Source organism: Apostichopus japonicus, chromosome 2 (assembly GCF_037975245.1).
Source record: "Apostichopus japonicus isolate 1M-3 chromosome 2, ASM3797524v1, whole genome shotgun sequence".
NCBI classification, from domain to species: domain Eukaryota; kingdom Metazoa; phylum Echinodermata; class Holothuroidea; order Aspidochirotida; family Stichopodidae; genus Apostichopus; species Apostichopus japonicus.
In genome coordinates, this window is record NC_092562.1 from 12,284,658 (window position 1) to 12,308,319 (window position 23,662).

General features: G+C 38.3%; 3 protein-coding genes across 4 annotated transcripts in view; 2 read left to right on the forward strand and 1 right to left on the reverse strand.

The window, feature by feature from the left end:
• Positions 1 to 23,662, reverse strand: part of LOC139978247 (uncharacterized) — a 116,198-nt gene that overhangs the window by 40,123 nt on the left and 52,413 nt on the right. The window lies entirely within an intron of this gene.
• On the forward strand, positions 10,565 to 13,061 carry LOC139978265 (BEN domain-containing protein 6-like). Its single transcript, XM_071988300.1, has 4 exons — positions 10,565 to 10,787; positions 11,419 to 11,516; positions 11,867 to 12,065; positions 12,860 to 13,061. The coding sequence occupies exons 1-4, from the start codon at positions 10,694 to 10,696 to the stop codon at positions 12,973 to 12,975; spliced, it is 507 nt and encodes a 168-aa protein (XP_071844401.1). The 5' UTR covers positions 10,565 to 10,693; the 3' UTR covers positions 12,976 to 13,061.
• On the forward strand, positions 16,132 to 18,429 carry LOC139978275 (uncharacterized). 2 transcript variants are annotated; one of them, XR_011796934.1, is made up of 3 exons: positions 16,132 to 17,033; positions 17,453 to 17,961; positions 18,312 to 18,429. XR_011796934.1 is itself a non-coding variant. In XM_071988328.1 (3 exons), the coding sequence occupies exons 1-3, from the start codon at positions 16,835 to 16,837 to the stop codon at positions 17,777 to 17,779; spliced, it is 315 nt and encodes a 104-aa protein (XP_071844429.1). In that variant the 5' UTR covers positions 16,135 to 16,834; the 3' UTR covers positions 17,780 to 17,820. The 2 variants fall into 2 exon arrangements, 1 of the variants encoding a protein (XP_071844429.1); XM_071988328.1 differs by lacking the exon at positions 18,312 to 18,429 and having other exon boundaries at positions 16,135 to 17,033; positions 17,453 to 17,549; positions 17,761 to 17,820.

Sequence of the window (23,662 nt, forward strand, 5' to 3'; positions counted from 1 at the left end):
AAAACTATGAAGTTAATTTACCATAAACCTTTTGAGTTAAAGTGTTTACAAGCACATGCATATACACCACATAGATTACCTTTATCTCTGGAAGAGAATTTTAAAAATTATACGGTAGGGTATTTATTAAAAGCTGTTTACATGGTCAAACATTGTTGCTGTACCAAAGCACACGTAAAGTGTCAGCATTTCTCTGTATCACTGACAATTTAGAGCAGTTAGCCAATGGATCAACAATAAATTTCCAGCTATTTGACGACTCAAAACAATCATGCAGCGAACAGGCAGGAGCATACATTTACCACTTTTCAATGGAGGTGTACAATGATTTTAGGATAGAAGAGCTATTTGAGACAGACTTCAGTGACTGACCCATAAATGTTTCAAAAAATATGTAAAACAAAATTGGCTGGGAATACATAGGGGGAGACATAGTCACCTGCTGCTGAATCATTACATGTCAAAAAGATAATTATTAAACTTCTATGAAATGTATCTCAGAGCCCTATAGTAGGAGTCCAGTGGGATCAGCCCCAAAGCTGCAACGTTTTTAGGCATTTCTTGTTCTCTCACAACAAGTTGAGCAATAAATACTTGTAAGAGAGAGGAATTCAAATACCTCTGTAAAATATTCCAAGGTTCATGGGCAAAGTTTTGGGCAGCTTTAGCATTTTTAAATATTTTGTGTTCACTTGTAGTGCCTCTAAGCCCAAAAACACATGTCAGAGAAATGAATTAGTTTCTAGAATATCTTAAAGCCCTTGTGGAGGTCTGAGGGACCTCTACTGTAGCATGAGCAGATATTTCTTGTTCTCAGGCACCAAAATACCAGTGTAATGTAGCATTTAATTAGCCAAATTTTATTCAAATTCCCCTCACTTAGCCTTCTACATTTTGTTTGGTCGAATCCATTCAATGTTCTATGATTTGACCAATTCGATATATTTTCTTCACAGGAATGTTAAACAAATTTATTTTGTCAGGGTAATGTTTTTTCACTCACTTTTTGTTTGTCGATGTTTTCAGTCTACAATACATGAATTAGAACATGTAGCAGGTTTGGAAAAATATACCACAATGTTTGATAAACTTTTGATACTTCACTCTATAGGCCATGCACTAAACTACCATCATTTACCAGGTTAAATTGTCATATATATTGGGCTACAACAGATGGCTGCTCCCTCAACTATACTGCTGCACATGGCAAGGCAAGTCATCAAGAGTTAAAAGCAAATGATAGAGCAAAAATGGAAGCTAGTAATGACAAATTCATGTAAGTCTAGCCTGCCTCAAAAAGAAACTTTGTAAGGTTACTGATGTTTCAAAACCTTTTATTTTGAATTCTTCGTTGTTGTATTTATGAGTGGTTGGTTTCTTTCCTCATTCTTACAGAGGATCTATTGTCTTATCTTGAGCAGAGTGGGAAAGCCCTTTTATTACGACTCAACCTTGTTTTCTAAACTACAATATTTCAGCCAATGAAAAAGGACAATATATACTATTTCAGTTTCATACCAATCAATCACATTAGCTGACATACTGTAGCTACCATGTCCATTGAAAACAATTTCTGGAGCCTTCTACATGTCATACACATATAGAACTTTCTTGGTAACATTACTCTGAGTATATATAGCAGTATGCTGGATCATACTGCAGCCATGTCATATTAGTCCTGGAGAAAGTTTTAGCACTTTCATCATGAAACCGCATAATGTTGACCGGACAAAGACAGAAGTCATTTCTTTTCCTTACAGTTTATAAAGATGTGAGTTTTGTTTTGGACTCATATGTCTTAAAAGTTCATGTTGTGCAACCGAAAGGTGCGTCACCATAGTGTTTGTGGTTTATGACATTTGTTTTATGTCAGAAAATTTAACTACATTTTTATACTTTGCCGACTTGATGGATATATCCCAGTTAAGTTATTGTTTTAATTTTAACATCAATTAAATTTTGGCTAGCATAGCTTACATGCATTCTGAGCTTCAAATTTGATGGACAGTGATCTGTTGGTACATGGCTCAGTCCTCATGGAATATCCTGGGTTGTGCCACAATAGTTCAAGGGAGGGTGGGATTTTGAGGACCTCTCATTATTTGAGTGGATGATAAATAAGTGTTGAAGTTTAGAACACGTAATCCTAAAGATAACATTTTGTCCAAAGATATAAAGACAAATTGCCAAAATCTTGAATATAACTGGATGTTTCTCCATATCATCATTATATTCAAAAAGATATTTTCCATGTGAAATATAACCTATGAAGTTATTCAATGATCTCTGTGCCTATGTCACAGTGCGTCACCAATGGACAGTATGTTTGTAGTTGTAAACAATCACATCTTCTGCCCATGTTGTGTCTATACACAAATAACAACTATGCAAGCCCTTTACACAAATTGGAGATATTGCTGGGGGATATATGACATAAAATCCTATTGCATTTCCAAGGACAACTCTCCCAGATACTGTGCAGAACTTAGGGAAGTCTGGTCACCTTACACTTAAATAAAGATCATTACATGAGTCCTACACCTTTCATATTCTATAGTTTATCACTATTATTTTATGCAAATACAAATGCATTAATTTTCAAATTAATCTGTAAAACATCAATTGACAGAAAATGTTTACTTGATGAAATTTAATATTAGCTGTATCCTTTGAAAGCATGATCCTGAACAATATGGAATGTTGAGTTGGTTCAATTTTAAGGGAATTTGCAGATTGGGTGTAAATTTTATGTTTAAAATTCATCCTAACAATACATCATACACATTTTGAGTTAACTGATGGAAACCCATGCATGATTGTTTGAGGATTTTTTACCCTAAAAAGTTTGACAACAGACTCTTCATTAAAAATTGTATGGTGGGATATTTATTAGAAGCTGTTGTTTTGGTCAATCCTTGCTGCTGTACCAGAGTACTTCTAAAGTGTATCACTGACAATTTAGGGCAGTCAGCCAACTGTACAATAAATTTCCAGCTATTTGATGACTCAAAAGAACCATGCTACAAACAGGCAGGAGAATACATTCACCAATTGTCAATTGAGGCGTAGAATGATTTCAGGATAGAATAGCTTTTTGAGACAGACTTCAGTGACTGGCCCATATATGTTGTAAAAAGTTTCTTCTATGAATGTATCTCTGAGCCCTATAGTAGGGGTCCAGGGGTGGGGGGGGGCAAGCTGCAGAATTTGTAGGCATTTCTTGTTCTCTCAGAGCAAGTCGAGCAAAAACAATATCTTGTTAGAGAGAGGAATTCAATTTCTCTGTAAAGTATTTCAAAGCCCTGGTGAGGGGGGGGGGTCCATGGGCAAAGTTAAGAGAAGTTTAAGCATTTGTTAATTGATATTTCGTGTTCTCATGTAGTGCCTCTAAGCCCCAAAACATGTCAGAGATATGAATTACAGTTTTAAGCCCTTGTGGAGGTCCTAGGGACTTCCACTGCATCATCAGCAGATATCTCTTGTGTTCTGGAAGTAAGTTTGAGCACCAAATAGATTTCTACTGAGGTCATGTAGCATTTAATCAGCCTAATATATTCAAATGTGGGAATAAACAGTACCATGTGGAAGTAACCTTACAGCATGGAACATGATCAACACAAGAAAGCAGCGTAAGTGCAGGGAATTCTAAGGGATAACAATCAGCGTGTTTATATGCTACACAATGGAAGTACACAAGTGGATATATAAACACTATTTATAAATACGTGCCCGATATTGTATGCTGGTCCATTCAATGACTACCATGTATAGTAATAATACACACACAAGAACAACAACAATAAAATTAATAAATAAAAAATAACCATCCTTTATGATATATAACCACCAGTGGATTCCAAAAGTGTTCTTGCCAAGACATAGTCTACATTCAATTAACTGAATTAAACCATGCCAGTCCAAGCTGGTGTGGTAAATGTACAGTAAATACAGGCCAAGGCTAAGTTGTCATCAACAAACTCACTTAGTAAGTTAAACAGAAAGTGTGTAAGTAGTTATGTTCTGATTAGGATAAAGTGGAACCAGGGGCCAATGCATAGATTAAAACATAAATGGCAATAGAAAGAATGGATGGATCGAAAAGAAATGAATAAGCATTTTCCTTCACTTAGTCTTCTACATTTTGTTTTATTGAATCTGTACAGTGTTCTATTATTTGACCCATCCGATATTTTCTTCACAGGAATGTTAAAAAAAATTCTTAGCTGGAATAACTTATTATTTCAGATAAACATTTTGTTTGTCAATGTTTTCAATCTACAAAACGAGAATTAGAACATGTGGTAGGCTTGAAGCAACATGGCCATGTGCCATACTCCCATTATAGGTTAAATTTGTCATATATAGTGTGTTACAACAGATGGCTGCTCATCAACTACTGCAGAACATGGCAAGGCAAGTTCTCAAGAGTTAAATAGCAAATAATGAAGGAAAAAAGGAAAATAGTAATGACAAATTCATGTAAGTCTAACCTGTATCGAAAAGAAACTTTGTAAGGTACTGATGTTTCAAAACCTTTTAATATTGAATTCATCGTTATTGTATTTATGAGTGGTTGGTTTCTTTCCTCATTCTTACAGAGGTCCTATTGTCTTATCTTGGGCAGAATGGGAAAGCCCTTTCTTTATAACTCAACTTTGTTTTCTGAACTATTATATTTCAGCCAATGAAGAAGGACAGTATACAGTTTTATACCACTAAGTTGACTGAATAAAGAAGTTATTTATATTTCCTTACATTTTGTAGGATATGAGTTATTAAATCTCTTGTAGGATTGTCAGTTCCAGCTATTGGAACTTATATGTCAATTTTTTTTTTGTCATGTCACTTTGATCGAAAACAAATTGGAGACTAGATGAATAGCATTATCTAGGATGACAGCTATTGCTTGCATGGACCAAACAATGGACTTATCACCTCTGCTGAGATGAATAGGCTAAACTGAGTTCATTGCAGGGATTGCCCTCTCAGATAAACAGTGTATCGCAATCATCATAACAATTGCAAGCCTAGAAGAAAAAAAATAAGAGTGCAATAACTGAGATTATTGCATTCCACTCTGCTAAAAAGTAAGGTTACTTTCACACTATACTGTAGATGAAGACGGAAAACAGAGAGAACAGGTTTGTTTTTAATTTTGTTTTGTTTCATAACTATTCAGTTGATGAATGTAAGAACACACTGATTTCTGCTAATTTTGAGACCAATATTTGATTTCCTTGTTCTAACCAAAAATCCCTCACCTCCCCCTCCCTTTAAAAGTATCTACACCCCTGCTGACAGGTGTGTAGAACAAAAGGAAAAGGTTACCTTGTCATGCAAATATCAATTCATCTGTAAATCATCAACTGGGAGTAAATGCATATTTGCTAGGATGAGAAAGCAGTAACTCTGTAACCAAAGAGGACCATTTAATAAATGTATATGGTTGAACTAGAATACTTCAGATCATATTATATAAAAGCTTTTTAACTGAGATTGCATGGTTTGCATGCATCTTATTTCTTAAAAAACAATCCCATCTTCTGCCCATATTGTGTCTCTGATACACAAACAGCCATATTGGAATTATGCAGGCGTTATCCACAAATTTGGAGATATTGCTGGGGCAAATATATATGACATAAAATCCTAGGGCATTTCCAGGGACAATTTTTTCCCAGATACTGTGCGGAACTAAGGAATGTCTGGTCACCTTACCCCCCCCCCCCCCCGCCACTCCAATTCTATTTGTGGCTTTCCATCACTGCACAGAAGATGGAGAGGGTTACAGTATGTCTAAATGATAATAGGGTCAACTACATCAAATTAATGTTTTAAAGTCATATCAGGTCTTTTCCCCTAACACTCAGACATTCACCTGCTGCATTTGCTAAAATTTGTACATGCATAAAATATGAAACAGAATAATTCAAGACCAGTTAATTTGCAATAACATGAAAAAAATATCAAATACCCTAACATTATTAGTTATAGTTTTTTAGTTAAATGATGAACTTGAAACTCATGCATGATTGTTTGAGTTTTGTCATCCTAAAGAGCTTGAAAAAAGGCTCTTCATTAAAAAATTATATGGTGGGATAGCTTTTTGACAGACTTCAGTGACTGCCCCATAAATGTTGCAAAAAGTTTTGAAAAAATGCAATTTGCACACTGTAATTGGCTGGGAATACCTGGGAATGGACAAAGTGCCCCCTGCTGCTGAAGCATTACATGTCAGAAAGATTACTTATAATACTCTTAACTTCTATGGAATGTATCTCTAACCCGTTTAGTATAGGGGTCCAGTGGGATAAGCCCCAAGCTGCAGAATTTTCAGGCATTTCTTGTTCTCTCAGAGCAAGTTGAGCAAAAACAATACTTGTGAGAAAGAGGAATTCATTTCTCTGGAAAGTATTTCAAAGCCCTGGTATGGGTCCAAAGTTTCAGGACGCTTTTAGCATTTGTTAATTGATACTTTGTGTTCTCTTGTAGTGCCTCTGAGCTCCAAAACATGTCAGAGAGATGAATTAAAGTTCTCTACAATATCTTCTATAAGCCCTTGTGGAGGTCATAGGGACTTCCACTACAGGATAAGCAGATATCTCTTATTTTCTTAAAGTTATTTTTAAGCACCAAAATAGATTATATAGCATTTAATTGGCCTAATTTTATTCAGATGTGGGAATGAACAGTACCATGTGGAAGTAACCTTACAGTGTGGAACACAATCAACACAAGAAAGCAGCTTAAATGCTAGGAAACTTTGTAAGGTTAGTGATGTTTCTTAAACCTTTTATTTTGAATTCATCAATGTTGTAATTATGAGTGGTTGGTTTCTTTCCTCATTCTTACAGAGGTCCTATTGTCTTATCTTGGGCAGCTCAACTTTCTATTCTGAACTACAATATTTCAGCCAATGAAAAAGGACAATATATGCTCTTTCAGCTTCATATCATTCAATCACATTATTTGATTGGCTACCATGTCCATTGACCAAATTTTCTGGAACCTTCTGCATTTCATGCACACATAAAGCTTTCTTGGTAAGTTACTCTTAGTTTGTATCAGTATGCTGGATTGTACTGCAACCATATCATTATTGTTCTGGAGAAAATTGTAACATTAGGTCACATTTTCACAATTTCTTCACAGAAAAAGAATAATGTTGACTGGATAAAGACAGAAGGCATTTATTTTCCTTACATTTTATAGGGTATGAGTTATTTATTCTCGTCTAGGATTGTCAGTCCGAGCTTTTGAAACTTATATTTCTGATTTGTCATGTCACTCCAATCAAAATTTCTCTTGTGAATAGGTGACTAGAATTAACCAGGATTACACTAGTGCTATAGGAACAAGGTTTTCACTGTTGAATCTTGACCTGCAATAAAATCAACAACGCCCCTAGCTATGGGCAACCTTCTTGCCAAGAATAAGGGTTACCAATGATGCACAAGGTTTTTATAGTGTTGACCGATAATCGGTTAGACAATCAGCAACAGGCTGATTATCAGACAATCGTTAAATAATCGGCATCGGCAAAACCCATTGCCCTACCGATTATTTGCAACCGATTATTATATTCCACATAAAGGATTGTATTTTTCCGCGCTTTTGATTCACCACAACCACAGCGCAAAAAGAATGTAGATCATTTGATTCAACACTATTCAAAGCCGGGGAGGTGTGCTTATCTACAGTGTAATAGTATCACAAGTTCTTCACGCGAGATTGTACTAATGCTCTTTGATATACTATCCAGTTTTAGCAGTTAACATCATACAGTATACCAGCGATAAGCTTAGGGGGACGACGTAATTATTTTTTTTTCACTTCCCTTCTTGCATCTAACAAAACCTCCTGTTATCGTGTTTAACGATTGATAAAGATTAATTGTCTCGACTAAATATAAAAGCCAAATCAAAATACATTTGAATCACTTTGGCCGTTTCACACGCGAGGAACCGCTGGTCCTCGCGTCGGATGGGGATATGTAGGTAGGCATCCTTTAGATCGACGGAGGATGCCCACATCCCTGGGCGCAGTAGGTGGAGGATTGATGTGAGAGTCTCCATCCTGAACTTCTCCGGTCGGATGAACCTCCTGTTGAGAGGTCTGAGGTTCAGGATGGGCCTCCAAGTCCCGTTCTTCTTCGGCGTGAGGAAGAACGAGGACCGGAAGAGGGGCCGTCCGCGTTTGCGGTGGTGACCCGCGTAATGGCGCCTTTTTTGAGAAGACTGTTGATCTCGTCCTCGAGGGCAACCCGCTTTTCCGGTATCTCGGGTACTGGCGTGGTTGCAAAGAGGCCATATTGGGGTGGGGTAGACGAGAACTCTATCTTGTAGCCCCTTTTTACCACGTCCAGTACCCAGGCTCCTGGGTCGATTTCCTCCCAGTGAGCCCAAAAAACTCTTAGTCGCCCCCCCCACCTTGGCCTTGGGCGCTACGGTGGGGTGGGCATCCCTAGGGCCGTTTACCGCGGCTTCCGCGGCTTCCGTGGTATTGCGGGCGGTATGGCCTGTGTTCGGGCCGCGAAGGAGCGGATTGTTGCTGTGTTCGCGGGGCGCCCCGACTCTGACTGTAGCTGGATCTTGGTTGCTTAAAGAGGCTACCTTGTCGTGAGTCATAACGTGGGCGCGAGGATGAGGTCGGGCGGGACATGTGTTCGTCCGCCTCCCTCAGAGATTTCATTCTCTCTGCCTCCTCCCGGAGTTTCTCATCGAACTTGCCGCCAAAGAGGTCACTGCCCAGGATCGGTAAGTTGCGGAACCCGTCCGCCGTGGATCTGGACGACCAATTCAGGGAGTTCAAAACCAGGTCCCGACGTGTCAAGGTGGCCTTAACCGAGACGCGGGCGAACTGGTCTAATACCATCCTGGAAACGGGTCCCAGGAGGGCAATGATGGCGGCGGTATCTTTGCGGGAGATACCCGATGCCTGGGCCTGTTGAAAAGATCTGTTCAATAGCTCGGCGAAAAGTAATAAGGCTGATGAGTACTTCATCCCTGCGCGGGAGGCCCTATCTACGTCGAACAGGGAGGATTCTAGGGTCTGTGCACCCTTCTCCCTGAACTTGTCTTTGCCGTCTAAGGCACCCGCCGACCGAAGTCTCTCCTTCACTTGAGGCGGGATTTGGGGTGGCGTGAAAAGACTTTCCCAGTCTTCGTCGCCCACGTGGAAAGTGCGATGGGCTGATCGCTGGAAGGCTGTCCAGCGTTTCGCCTGTGCCACCGCCTCGAACCGCTCTCTACATTCCACATCCACCGGGATGGAGGCTCGAGGCTTTTGGGCGGCCGCGTTCAATGTGAGTTTGGATGCCGGCCCCTCGTGGGCAAGCGCATCCACCCTTTCCTCGAAGCCGAGGACTCTGCAGAGTACTGCCGTCGCCTTCTCAAAGGCTTCCGCTGAAATTTGTGTACCCCGTAAGTGTTCTTCATCCTCCGCCTCGGAATCTCCACTGAGGAGGCGGGCACTAGCTGCGATTGACAGCGCGTTATCAGTTCTGGAGGAGACGTCGTCCCAGGGATCTACCTGGGCCTCCTCAGGGGCGTGATCGTCCGTAACCGGTGCTGGCGGTGGCGCCGGTTGTGGTGGAATGGACGGAGCCCCTTGTTGTTCCGGGTCCTGTTGACTCGGCTTTTGCAACAATTGTCCCAGGAGGTCTTTAACCTGGGAAAGGAGAGCCTGCCCCGAGTCTGGGGATTGTCTCCTCTTTCGTTTCTTGGCCCAGTGTCGCCCAGAAGAATGTCCATTCGAGGACGAGGGCGATGAGCCAGACCTCGACCTGCGTCGAGGTCGCCGGTGTCTTTCCTGGCTCCTACCGCGGCTACGGCTGTGGGTACGGCTTCTGCTTCGGCTTTGGCGCCGTTCCGTACTCTCCGGGGAGAACCCCGAGAAATCTCTCCGGTGGCGGTCCCATGACCCCGGAGTAGAAGTAAATAAGTCCGCCACCGCTTGTCTTCGGGGGCTTCTGGACTCCACGTGGCCTGATGTGGACGGACCCTCCTGGGGTCGCGGCCGTGGCTGAGCTGACGCCGCATGGGAATTAGCTCCATCTCGTATGGATACCCGTTCCTGAGGAGGGTTTGAGCCATCTCGTATGGCGCCCTCCGTTCCCCCATGTTTAGGGCTTATGCCATCTCGTATGGCCGCCTGGGGTTCCTTCGCCGGCGGCTTCTTTTTCCCCTGCTTTGAGGAAGCCGCCTTCTTTCTTTTCTCTGCAGCTTTATCCGCCAGCCAGGTACAGATCAAATCCCAGCGCTCCTGGGTCCAGTCCTGGCAAATGGAGCAGGTCTGCAAGGATAAGGAACTGTTGACATTCCTGTCATATTCATTATGTAATTGTTTGCTGACCTGAGACAGAAAATGGCCTTGTATTAGGTTGGACCCCATTAATTAGTTATTTCAATAACTATGGTTGAAAAAAAAACAGCTTTTAGGGCAGTCAATACAACCTGTATCCTTTTAAGCAGATGAGCTAATGGTCTTATTGCAGCCACTTTTATTGATAAGCCAATTAGCAATAGTGAACTCTTCAAAACAGGCCAACTCTGAGAAAATCTTGGACTAATTAATTGGTTATTAGTAAATTATATTATTCACTGAGCATTAATTTTGTTTCATTTGATATTCCTTATCTTAATCTAATCAGGAATCTAACTACACAAATGCAGATGACCTGAGCCACATCCAGATGCTGGAGGAAAAAATTTATAAATTGAAAGAAGACAAGAGGGTCCTGAGGACGGAAAACAAGAACTTAAGAAGAACAATTAGGTTGATGGACAGTGAGTAAAATCATTTTTTTTCTAATGGATTATACCCATACGCTAAAAAGACATGCTGGAGGGGTCTGTTTTTAATAATTTCCACAAAATGTTATCACCTGTTCACTCTTCTTTTAAATTCTTATAAGCAGAGAGATACTAGCTGTGGATGCAATGCCTTTGCACAATTTAATCTCATGGGCTCAACAGGGGGGTGGAAATTACTAATATTTCCCCCCCCCCATCCCTCGCACTGCCTTTGCCATCTTTCCTATTTCTTTGTCACACCTTGTCTCCCACTTAATTCTCTCTTTGTACTTTCAGTTTCTTTACCCTCTCTTGTGTATTAGTTCTTTTGTTGTCCTTACACCGTTTATCTTTTAACTCTCCTCTCCCCCTGACTCCTCCCTTTGTTCACTAGTTCTTTTACTTCTTTCTTTGTGTTCAGTTCCACTTATTTTTATACAACTATCATAATGACCGGTAAACCCCCTACCAGTGTTACAGCAGAAATACTAACTGCTTGTGATACCTATAAGGTCCCTTTGCAAAATTAAGTCAAGCACCGCACATGATTTATCTATATATATATATATAAATAGTTTTATGTGATTGGCTGATTAACATGACATGCTTTACTCTATCTATCCAGGTCTTCCAGAGCTGTTAGAGTCTGTGGAGAAGTTTAGAAAAGAAACGCCGATCCCCAGAAGCATCGAAGAAGAAGCTCCTATCTGTACACCTGTCAAGGTAAGCTTATGATTATCATGAACAGAAGAAGGAATTTATTTGCAGTGAGCTAAGGAATATGTTAAATGTCTGGTGAGAGTAAAATCTTGTAGCTGACAGAAATTCAAAGCAGTACAGCTGGAACTTTCTCAAGATGTGACTAATATTTTCTGTTGATCTCACCTTCTTTACATTTTTATTATACCAAGCAGCTGTTTCTCTTTTTTTCCAGAATTTCATTTTAAGGATTTCTCTTTTGTATTGTAAAGGTAATGGATAATATTTACCTGTAATTTGTTAATGCTGTGATTTATGCATGTAGTAAAGCAAACTTTTACCTCAATGTGTGTATATTATTTGTGCATTTACAGTTAAAAGACGATCTGCCTTCAGGCGTAGAAAAGGTTAACAAGATTTTGGCTCGATGTAACGTGATGGAGCCGGCAAAAATGGTCAACGACATCCTAATAGGAACATTCTCAGAGGACTATCTCTCTTCGCATTCCATCACAGGGACAAATGGCACCACAAAGGAACCGATGGACCCTGTCATATTGAACAAAATCATTTGTGAGTATGCACTCAATGCGTTAGTTTTTTTCTCTTACAATGAGATCATTGGTCCACAAACATTGATACACTAATATTGGCAGGTGAACCATATTAAATTTTGTGCTCATGAATTGCAATAACTTGGCAACCACAGGTCAGAATTTCAAACTTGCTATTGTGAAATTTGGTGTTATTGTCAACAAGGGAAAGATTGATTATGACTATTAATGAGGTCAAAATTTAAAATCTTCAAATTGTAGTAACTTAATTGGCAGCCATAAGTTGGAATTTCTTCGAAGATTGTACGATGATATTGGTAGGAATCCTGTACATGCTGATGTGTATTGCAATTGATATGCATAATTATTATTGTGGCGGGGGGGGGGGGGTGGGGTGGATAATGGGACGGTTGGTCATTATCGTACTCAGTAATTTGGTGGTTCATAAATTAATGCTAATAATTCTTGTCAGTTGGTTGCCTATAATGAGTAGGTAGACCCTATTGTTTTTGGTGCCCATAATACAAATATTACTCAAATTTTAACTTTTAAATTGCAATAGCTTGGCAACCCTTAGTTGGAATTTCTTCAAACTTTGTATGGTGATATTGATAGATAGCCTACACATGCTGATTGCAATTGATATCGTGCTTAATTATGAGGGGGGAGGCTTGGGGGGGGGGGCTTAGCGTAACTAACAGAAGATTGTATGCACCATAGCTTGATAGCTCATCTCATGAATATTAATGAGGTCAGAGGGTCAAACGTCAATATCTTCAAAGTACAATAACAAAAGGTTTTCCTTATTTACAGCTGTTGTCATACAAAAATTCCCAGAGAAAACGCCAACAGAAGTCAAGGCCTACATAAGACAGAAGATGGCTAATGCAGTAAAAGCACAGAAAAGGAAGGCGGCAGTGGAGCAGTGACATTTTGTTATATTTGATGTTATTATGATAATTTCAGTGGTTTGTATATATTAAAGATGTTAGAAATAAATTGACTGAACTGAGAACTTTTTGTATTCTTCTATTTAGCTTATGTGTAAATTTAGGGTAACACTGAGATAACACTATGGCTAATAGTCTGATAAATTGCAGTAAAACCATACATAAAGAAGGGTATATCTATGGTAAAAGTATGGTAAAATTATGGTTAAACCATGGTATATTGTGGTAAAACTATGGTTAAAGTGTGGTAAATTGAGGAAAAGCTTGGTAAATGACGATATATTGTGGTAAATCTATAGGAAAAGCATGATAAATTAGGGTAAAACCATGGTACATATTGTGGTTAAACTAGGGTAAAAGAAGGGAATATTTGTGGTAAAAGCATGATATATAGTGGTAAAATTACGGTAACAGTGTGGTAAATTAAGGGAAAAGCGTGGCAAATGACGATATATTGTTGTAAATCTATGGTAAAATTAGTGTAAAACCAAGGTGAATATTGTGGTAAAACTAGGGTAAAATTGTGGTAAAAGTAGGGTATATTTGGGGTAAAAGTAGGGTAAATGCTCGGTAAATATTGTGGTAAAACTAGGGTAAAAGTCTGGTAAAAGTATAGTATATTTGGGGTAAAAGCATGGTATATTGTGGTAAACTAGTGTAAATGCATGGTAAAATTGTGGTAAATTGTGGTAAAAGTAGGGTAAATTTATGGTAAATGCATGGCAAATGTAGGGTATATTTGGGGTAAAAGTAGGGTACATTTGGGGTAAAAGCATGGTAAAATTAAGGTAAAACCATGGTAAATTGTGGTAAACTAGTGTAAATGCATGGTAAAATTATGGTAAATTGTGGTAAAAGTAGGGTATATTTGGGGTAAAAGCGTGGTAAAAGTAGGGTATATATGGGGTAAAAGCGTGGTAAAACCATGGTATATTGCGGTAAATTTAGGGTAAATGCATGGCAAAAGTAGGGTATATTTGGGGTAAAAGTAGGGTATATTTGGGGTAAAACCACGGTATATTGTGGTAAACTAGTGTAAATGCATGGTAAAATTGTGGTAAAAGTAGGGTATATTTGGGGTAAAAGCGTGGTAAAAGTAGGGTATATATGGGGTAAAAGCGTGGTAAAACTATGGTACATTGCGGTAAATTTAGGGTAAATGCATGGTAAATGTCAGGTAAATTTGGGGTAAAACCGTGGTAAATTTGTGGTAAAACCGTGGTAAATTTGCGGTAATGTACTACGGTAAATGCATGGTAAAAGTAAGGTAAATTGTGGTAAAACCGTGGTAAATTTGCGGTAAAAGCATGGTAAATTTGCGGTAATGTACTACGGTAAACCGCGGTTTACCGCATCCATAGGGCCAAAACACCGCGGTAATGTACAACAAATTTACCGCAGTTTTACCGCGGTTTTACCGTAGTAAAAGTGTGGTAAGTTACCGCGGTAAATTTGTGGTAAATTTTTTGCTGGGTAGGCTAGAGGCTAGTTCACAATCCCAAAGAAGAGAATGCCCAGGGACACTGGGATATTAATTTAACAATAACAGTTTAGGAAAGACAAAATCCCCACACCCCTCCTGAATACTCAATATAGTTCCCTCTGAGACTAAGAGGATATTTTAGGCCAGTTGAGCACAACTGCCCGTACCTTAAGTCTCGAATTTTCAACATTTCTTCTTTGCTATGGCTTATGTAAAACCAATATCGTATGTACAATTTCAACTAAAGCACCACCCCTATCTCAAAATAGATAAGAGTAAAGTTCCTAAACAGATTCAAGAGCCCAGCAACTTAGACATTCCAGTCACAAATACTGCACTAAATTTAACTTCTAGCCCCACAGTATCACAAACAGGCCATTACAATGTTAGGCTTAGCACTATAGGCCTTCTGAAAGCAAACACCTCTTCAACAATACATTAAACAATCCTGGAGTTACACACAGGCCTAGTAGTAATTCTGAAAGTGAATTTGAAGAGCTTTCACCATTTTCTAGTAGCCAGTCAGATGTTGATGAAATGAGCCTCTCTGATCAGTTGGGGGAAACAGCAGTATCTAGTTTGTTAAACATTTTAAAACCATACCACATAGATTTGCCAAAGGATCCAAGATCACTTCTAAAGCCCATTAAAGACATTTCTTTTGAAAACATAGCAGGGACATAGCAAAACATAGCAAGTACTATCGCTTTGGCATTGCTAACTACATTAAATAAAAAATGCAGTTATCACAGCCATGTAAAGAATCTATCTCAATTAAAATTAACATTGATGGTCTACCCCTGTTTCGCAGTTCAAATATGCAGTTCTGGCCAATTTTGGGGATCACTGATCAAATTTTGACAGTACACCATTTCCAATTGGAATATTTTCTGGAATGTCGAAACCATCTCCAGTTAATGAATTCTTAAAACCATTAATTGACGAGGTTACAAGTCTCGAAGAACATGGTATTGAGCATTGTGGGGCAAAATACCAATTTTCAATATCTGCTGTTATTTTTGATGCCCCAGCTCGTGCCTTAATAAAGCATGTAAAATGGCATTCCTCCTACAAAGGCTGTGATCGGTGCATACAAACTGGAACTTGGATGGGAAAAATGGTGTACAAAGAAAGTGCAGATAGTTTAAGAACTGACGAAAGTTTCCAACAAATGCTTGACGAAGATCACCACCTTGAACAATCTCCATTTTCATCTACTTCTATAGGATTAGTTTCCCAATTTCCATTAGATTATATGCATCTGGTGTGTTTGGGTGTTACTCGTAAACTGCTGGGTTTGTGGATGAAAGGTCCGCTCAAAACTAGAATGCCAACCAGAGTGATCAATGAAATTTCTGAGAAGATGATTTCACAAGGGAGTTTTCAAGAAAACCTAGATGACTCTGAGAAGTTGATAGATGGAAGGCTACGGAGTTCCGTCAATTCTTAGTCTACACTGGTCCATTAGTCCTTTCTAGCCAAATACCAGTGAACCTTTACCACAACTTCATGCAGCTTTCCGTTGCAGTTCAAATTCTGTTGTCACCAAGGCTTTGTAACCAATCATCATTGATTGATTATTTGGAAGAATTATTAAAACTGTTTGCTGCACATTTCTCCAAATTGTATGGCAAGGAAATGGTAGTGTACAATGTACATTGTTTGCTTCATCTTGCTGATGATGCACGTAAATATGGTCCACTAGATAATGTTTCTGCATTTCCATTTGAAAGTTATTTGGGCACATTGAAGAAAATGGTGAAAAAGCCATTACTGCGGCAAGTAGTTGGGCATCTGTTGAGAAAGGGGGAAATTCAGAAAGCATGAAGAACAATGAGTGCACTATCCTCAAACAAGAACATTCAAATGGGCCAGTGCCAGAAGGACATTTAGCTATGTCACAGTATGCCTACTTTTATCACAAAGATTTGAATGTCCATATAACTCTTTGTACTGGGGACAATTGTGTTCAAATAGGGAATGATGTGTGCCTAGTGCAAAACTTTTTTGTTACCAATGATGTATGTGGTTTATGGATCATTCACTCACAAGGAAAATTATTTTAGCTATCCTTGTGAATCAATGTGTATAGGAATTTTACAAGTTGACAGTATAAGTGAAAATCTACAGGTATCACATTCGAGGGAAATTTTCAAAAAATATGTACCTTTACCACATAGAAATTGGTTCATTGCTATGCCTATCCGACATTAAAGAGCAAGTTTATATTAAGGAGACTTGAGGCCAGTTACTGTTAGTTTAAGTTTAATGTTATACATTTTAACACTTCATTTACTTACATATATGATCATCACTTTAACATAAATTAGAAAAATTATATTACTCAATCTTAGCATGGACCCATTGTATCACATTGTGGATTTTACGGACTCTAAGGAGATAGCCATCATCAATGAGAAATGGATGGCTTCTGAGGGTACTTGTTTGTGGCCCCCCTTCAAATCTTCAGCAAGTTTGGCAAAGGCTCTGAAGACTACCACAGAGCCCGAGACAAGTTGGAAGGCTTTTAAAATAAGAAAACTATATGCAACAAGTAAGTAAAAATTATGTTAAATATAATTGAAGGGTGTGTCTTCATACTCTCTATTTGCCCCCATTTCTAAGTACTGGTTTTAATACTTGTTGCTAATGTGCTACACAGCTCAGCCCAGAAGTTTGAGATGAAATGTTGGAGAACAGTAAATAAATTAATGCAGTAACCACCATTGAACGCACTGTTTCACCACGATGGGCTATGAACTCACAAGTGCTCTGTCCAGTGGTTACCTAATCTATAAGGAACCCCCCACCCCGTCTCATGCCCTTTGTTTATCCTTCTCATTTTTGCTGGGTTATGCAACTGTTTCCTGATATTTTTCAATTTACCAAGGAATAAAATAAACATGTTAACTTCACAAATTCAAAGTAAAGGTATTCAAATACATGGGGCATATTTTATATTATTCCATACAGATTCATATGACAAGGCAGTTTCCAAACTAAGGCAGGCTGAAGATGAGTCAGACCTACAGACAGGAGATGAGGAAGTAACCATAGAAAGAAAACGAAAGTAAGTCCCAACACAGCAAAAAGACTGATAGAGTCACACATGTATACAAAGCAGTGAAGCACCAAAGTATAATTATCACCAAGTTTCTCTTTTCAACTGGGGTGGGAGGGTGATTTGTTAGCGTAAAAGTGGTCAAAGTAAGATAGATTTTAGGTTATCATTATTGTACTATGGTAATTTAATTTTTTTTTATATATTTTTTTTATTGCAGACCTAATCAACATGGTTGAAAGCTCGAGTGATGAGGAGTTTCCTGCCTCACCAAAGCGACCCAGACCACCATCATTTCCATCAACTTCAACACCTGTAACTCCGCTTGCTCTATCTCCTGCCCCACCACGCTCTCCAACCCCACCTTGCTTCCCCAACCAAACTTTGGACAATAGTGCAGCCTCTTCTTTCCATTTCCCTGGTAATTTTCTTTTAACTCTTTTCAATTATTTATAAGCATTGTACATTAGCTCTATTGGTTTACAGAATTTTCAGCTTCATTAAATTAAAGCAATTGACACATGTTTGAATTGTTTTAATTAAAAAAATGCTAAGGTATGAAGACAAAGTAATATTTGTTACTATTTAATATTATTTATTTATATTCTTGTGAATTGTTATTTATTATTAAATTGATGCTAAATATGCAACAACAAAAAATGAAAGACCTAATGTACAGTATAATTTTTTAAGGGAACACAGTTTTACTATGACACATGGAGTTTATAGGAATGTAACTAAGTGTGTTTTGTTGTTGTCAACTTTTCTTAGATTTTGAAAAAAGGGTAATCTCTGATGCTGATGGAGATTAAGGCGGAGGTTCAGCACAACAAGGAGTTGCTAAAAACACTGACTGAGGCAAACGTCCTACCAGAGAGTGAAGAAGACGATTGGCTAAATGAATTTCCTCTAAAGTCCCTTGAAGGTATAACTTCTTTGGAGGAAAAACCTAAACATGACACAGGATCAAGGAAAAAACTGGTAAGAAATGTTTTTTGTGTGTTTTTGATTGCACGTTTTAAAGAAACCAGTAGTGTAAGCGTTCTATGATTGAGTTTTATACTAAATGTAACTTGTTGTAATTTTGTGCTCCATCAATTTGTAATATAAAGTTAATGAAAACCTTTTCACAGCCATATTAAATAGACATATGATGCTATGTGGTCTATAAGTCTCATATATCAACCCAAGTTATAAGTGTAGATGGCACAGTTTAAATTTGCTCTATGAGCCTTATAATTGCATATTGCTTTAAAAATTGCATTATTTTTTTTAACTGGGAGTGGTAGGAGTCTTACAGTTTTAAACAATCTTGCCAAACTCTTAGATACTTATGCACCCAGTGACCCCACTCCTGTCATACGTGGTATGTCATAAGTCATACATCTATCTGAGATATATTTGCATTATTTTTTGAAAAAATTGTATCTCTGTTAACTACATACATTTTGAAATATATTACTTTTTAATTATACTTCTTGTAGTAATGTTTACCAAATACATATTTTTAGCAAATAAATTAATTACAACTAATGTAATACTAATAGTAGTGTGGTGGTAAATAACAAGTAAACAATTCATAACTTATTACAACTGGATAACATAAACTTTGTTCCTAAATAAATTTCATTTTTTTTCGCCATCACCTCCTTTATATATAGGTCCAGAAGCTGTCTATGATAGGTGGGACCAATTTGGATAGTAGTGTAAGAAGGATTTTATTCTTCCTAATGAGCAGTGCCTTGGCCACAAAATTCAACTGGTTAGGCAGGGAGAGTGCCGAAAAGAAAGCCTTTTCTACCCTTCTTCTGAAAGATTTGATTTTTAATAAGTATACAAATGCCTATAATTACAAAATCGTCCCAGTTGTTCAAATGATATATATACTGTGACAAACTAACAATGCTTCAATGATGCATCATGTTACATGTAGAAAAGCTTCACACTGAACTACACACAAACATTATGCACTGTATACATCTTTCCCAAAAGGCCAAGGCCCATATTTTAACCATCAAGCAACTTTGTGTAGATTTAATGGTTTTGTCAGACTGCAATGTGTGACTGTAATTCATATAAGATAATGTACTCATCTTTGCAAAGTGCTGAGCAGAGCAGTAAAATTGGACCAAGTTGATAAGTATCATCAATGCCCTCCAATCATTTGGGATGAGACTTGCCTGAAATAAACAACATAATATCAATTAAGCCATGCGGTCAGTCATTAGATTACATTTTCTCTTGGTTTATTCATGTGATTATACTTATAATTGCTCTTCGTTTTTTCCTATTGTTCCTAGGGGCCATCTCAAGAAACCCTTTGACAAAAACAGCAACCCAGTCACAGGTGGAAGCAGTCATTAAATTATGGCTAAAACATGCTGCAGACCGGACTGGTGCCCGCAAGGACAGGCAGGCACAACAGCCAGATTGTCAGCTTGATTAAAGTCAAATACTTTAACTTCAACATAAACCTAGATCATCTTTCCATTATCAATATCAAGACTGCTTTCCCATTGTTTAACTTTAGTGTGACACTTTTGAACTGTCATTAAACTGTTCCTTTCACTAAACATGCCTTGTAAATAGTAATGGCTATATTATAGTCTTCTAACACATTTTGAAGACTATGCAGTAAAAGTAATCAGTAAAAAAATCTTGCAGGGTCTACATCCTTGCATCAAATGCAAATTCTATTTTCCTAGTGAAAGATTTTTTATTACAATTCAAAGTAGTCCTTAGCCTCATATCAGCCCAAAGTGCCTGCATGACATACTGTATAAACTACATGCTGGTGATATTCTGTTTGCTTCCTGGCTCCTCCAGTGCCTTTCCCAGAGGATGGTGCTACTTTTTTCTTACAAATTAAGAGTGCTTAAATACAAAATGGTGAGTTATTATATAAGATTGATAGTGACCAGAAGCCATTCTGGCAATTTTCTTATCCCACCATATTTTTGGTGACTATTATCAAGTTATCATCCCCAGTTTAAAAGTAGTCTGCATAGGCCCCAAATTATAGCACTTTATAATTGCTAGACATTTTCAAAAAGTATTTTCCTGGAGGTTGTTATTCTCCAAATTGTTCTCGGACATTTTCTTAATGAACACCCAAGATGAAAGAATTCTCAGTGGGGTAAATTTCTTCAAAGGCGGTAATAAAAACAATTTAAGAATTATGACCAAAGGTGACCATATTTAAATTTCTGGCATATTTCCCAGAAATACTGCATACCTTTAAAATTAGCACTGCTACATGCTGGTTGATACGCAGACCGACTTTACAAAAAAAAAATTCTTACAAAGGAAATTCTGGCCTGAACTTTAATCTAAGTTAGAGGGTGTTGGGATTCAAGCATTAGCCCAATAAGCTACAAATAAAAATAGTATATACAAATATTGTACTGCAACTATATACCAACTGCTATTGAAAACATCGGTTGATACTTGATAGGTCCACGGCATATGCCCTTCCTGTACAGACTGTAGTGTTATCCAGGCATGATCAATTCGGTATCTTATTTCTACTCTGCAGTTATTGACTAAGCAACTGAGAACGAGTAACATGATGATTAAACAACTGATGGGATAAATATGTACTTACCTATCAACTCTATCGATACTGCTCATTCCGTGTTTTTGGTAGCACGATATCTATATTATTGCGTTTATTCTCGTATTAATTGGAAAAAAAAGTTATTAGGCTGGAATGGCGATCCGTAACAAGTGTTATGAGGCGGTTTACTGCTGCCAGTGTGACGACGCCTTGTGAGCTCGGTGTAACTGGTATCTCGATTTCTCGCCCTTGCTCAAGTAAATGAGTCAAATATTCCGTTGATTATAAGATTACCTCTCCCGTCTCTAAATTAAAGTCCAATTAGCGTTGTTAAGTTACTTCAAGATACTGATAAGAAACCATGTTTACTTAAATAGCCTGTACGTCCGCAAACAACGATCACTAGCTAAGAGCGATTGTTTCGACTAACTTTTCCCTAATGACATGCCTCTGAAATAACAACTCCGCACTTGGGCTCACTCATGTTCGGGCATCTGGTCTGAAAACCTAATTTCAAGCTTTTTTGCGAAAAAAACACTTAGCCCCGCCCCTCACTAATAATAATGAGATTGGACAATCTGTCACCAAAGCCATATAGAGAACTTTACTCCCGTACCACCAAACCAAGTTTGATGAAAATCGAACTTACAGTTGCCGTGATATTGACATTTTGAGGAATTCACTCTAAACTCTGCCCACTTATAAATGTTCATGATATTGGCACCAAAATAAATAGGGATCGTCTACTCATGATGGGTAACCTATGTACCAAGTATGACATCAATCCCCCTTGGGATTGCTGAGAAAACCTATAATTTCAAGTTTTTTTGCAAAAACAACACTTAGCTCCGCCCCTCATGAATAATAATGAGATTGGACAAATTGTCACCATATTCATATCGAGGACTTTCCTCTAGTACCACCAAACCAAGTTCCATGAAAATTGAACTTACGTTTGCGAAGATATTGACATTTGTTGAAAATCACTCTAAGCCCTGCCCACTCATTAATATTCATGATATTAGCACAAAAAAAATAGGGATCGTCTACTCATGATGGGTAACCTATGTACCAAGTATGACATCAATCCCCCTTGGGATTGCTGAGAAAACCTAATTTCAAGCTTTTTTGCGAAAAAAACACTTAGCCCCGCCCCTCACTAATAATAATGAGATTGGACAATCTGTCACCAAAGCCATATAGAGAACTTTACTCCCGTACCACCAAACCAAGTTTGATGAAAATCGAACTTACAGTTGCCGTGATATTGACATTTTGAGGAATTCACTCTAAGCTCTGCCCACTTATAAATGTTCATGATATTGGCACCAAAATAAATAGGGATCGTCTACTCATGATGGGTAACCTATGTACCAAGTATGACATCAATCCCCCTTGGGATTGCTGAGAAAACCTATAATTTCAAGTTTTTTTGCGAAAAACAACACTTAGCTCCGCCCCTCATGAATAATAATGAGATTAGACAAATTGTCACCATATTCATATCGAGGACTTTCCTCTAGTACCACCAAACCAAGTTCCATGAAAATTGAACTTACGTTTGCGAAGATATTGACATTTGTTGAAAATCACTCTAAGCCCTGCCCACTCATTAATATTCATGATATTAGCACAAAAAAAACAGGGATCGTCTACTCATGATGGGTAACCTATGAACCAAGAATGAGATCCATCCACCTTGTGCCCCCCCTCGCTTTAATGTACTTTTTGGCTACTAAATTTCGTAAATCGTTTCTCTGGATTTAGTTATTCAACGCATTCAGTAGAGCAGCAACGTTGAAAATCAATTCCTGAAGCTAGCACTGTAGCACATGCCGCGGATTCATCACATGCAGAATTGAATCGCTAGTGTGTTAGCTCCAGGATTCGTAACCTGTGCTGCGAACCATGTGCTAGCTCCAGCTCCAGTTATTCTGCATGCTACATGTTACGATCTTAAACAAAAATTCGACTTAGATTCGAAACAAATAGGCCTATTTGATAGAGCTGTTGTGGGGGAATAATTTCGATTAGGGTTGTGCACATTTGTCTGCAAAACGACAAAAAAGTGAACTAAGATTTGGGGAAAAGTGGGGGGGCAAATGCCCCCTCTTGCCCCCCGTAATCCCGCCCATGCACACCAAACTTTTGCACTGTAATGTCCTATTCACAGACATGATTGAAACATCCCCCCCCCCCTACCTGTCTGGCACCAACCCTACTGTACCTACCACTTCAAATGAGGTTGCTTATAAAGTGATTTAGCTTTCAAATGTGAGATATCAGCTCACCTTCTTAAATGACTAATGAGAAGCAATAGAGACAGGGAAAATATAACACATATTAATTATAGTTGACACCCTTTTTGAAAGTTGGTGGCACCATTCCAACTTCTTCATTCAACTCAGCTACTGTATACATCATTTCCGGATATGCTATGTGATCTATTTTTAGGGAACATAAATTGTCAAGTTATCTTTTAATCAAGTCATTTTTATGTTATATTCACATGATAAAATATTCATAATTTTGTAATTGCCTGCTGTGTGTCACGATGTAATGCTAT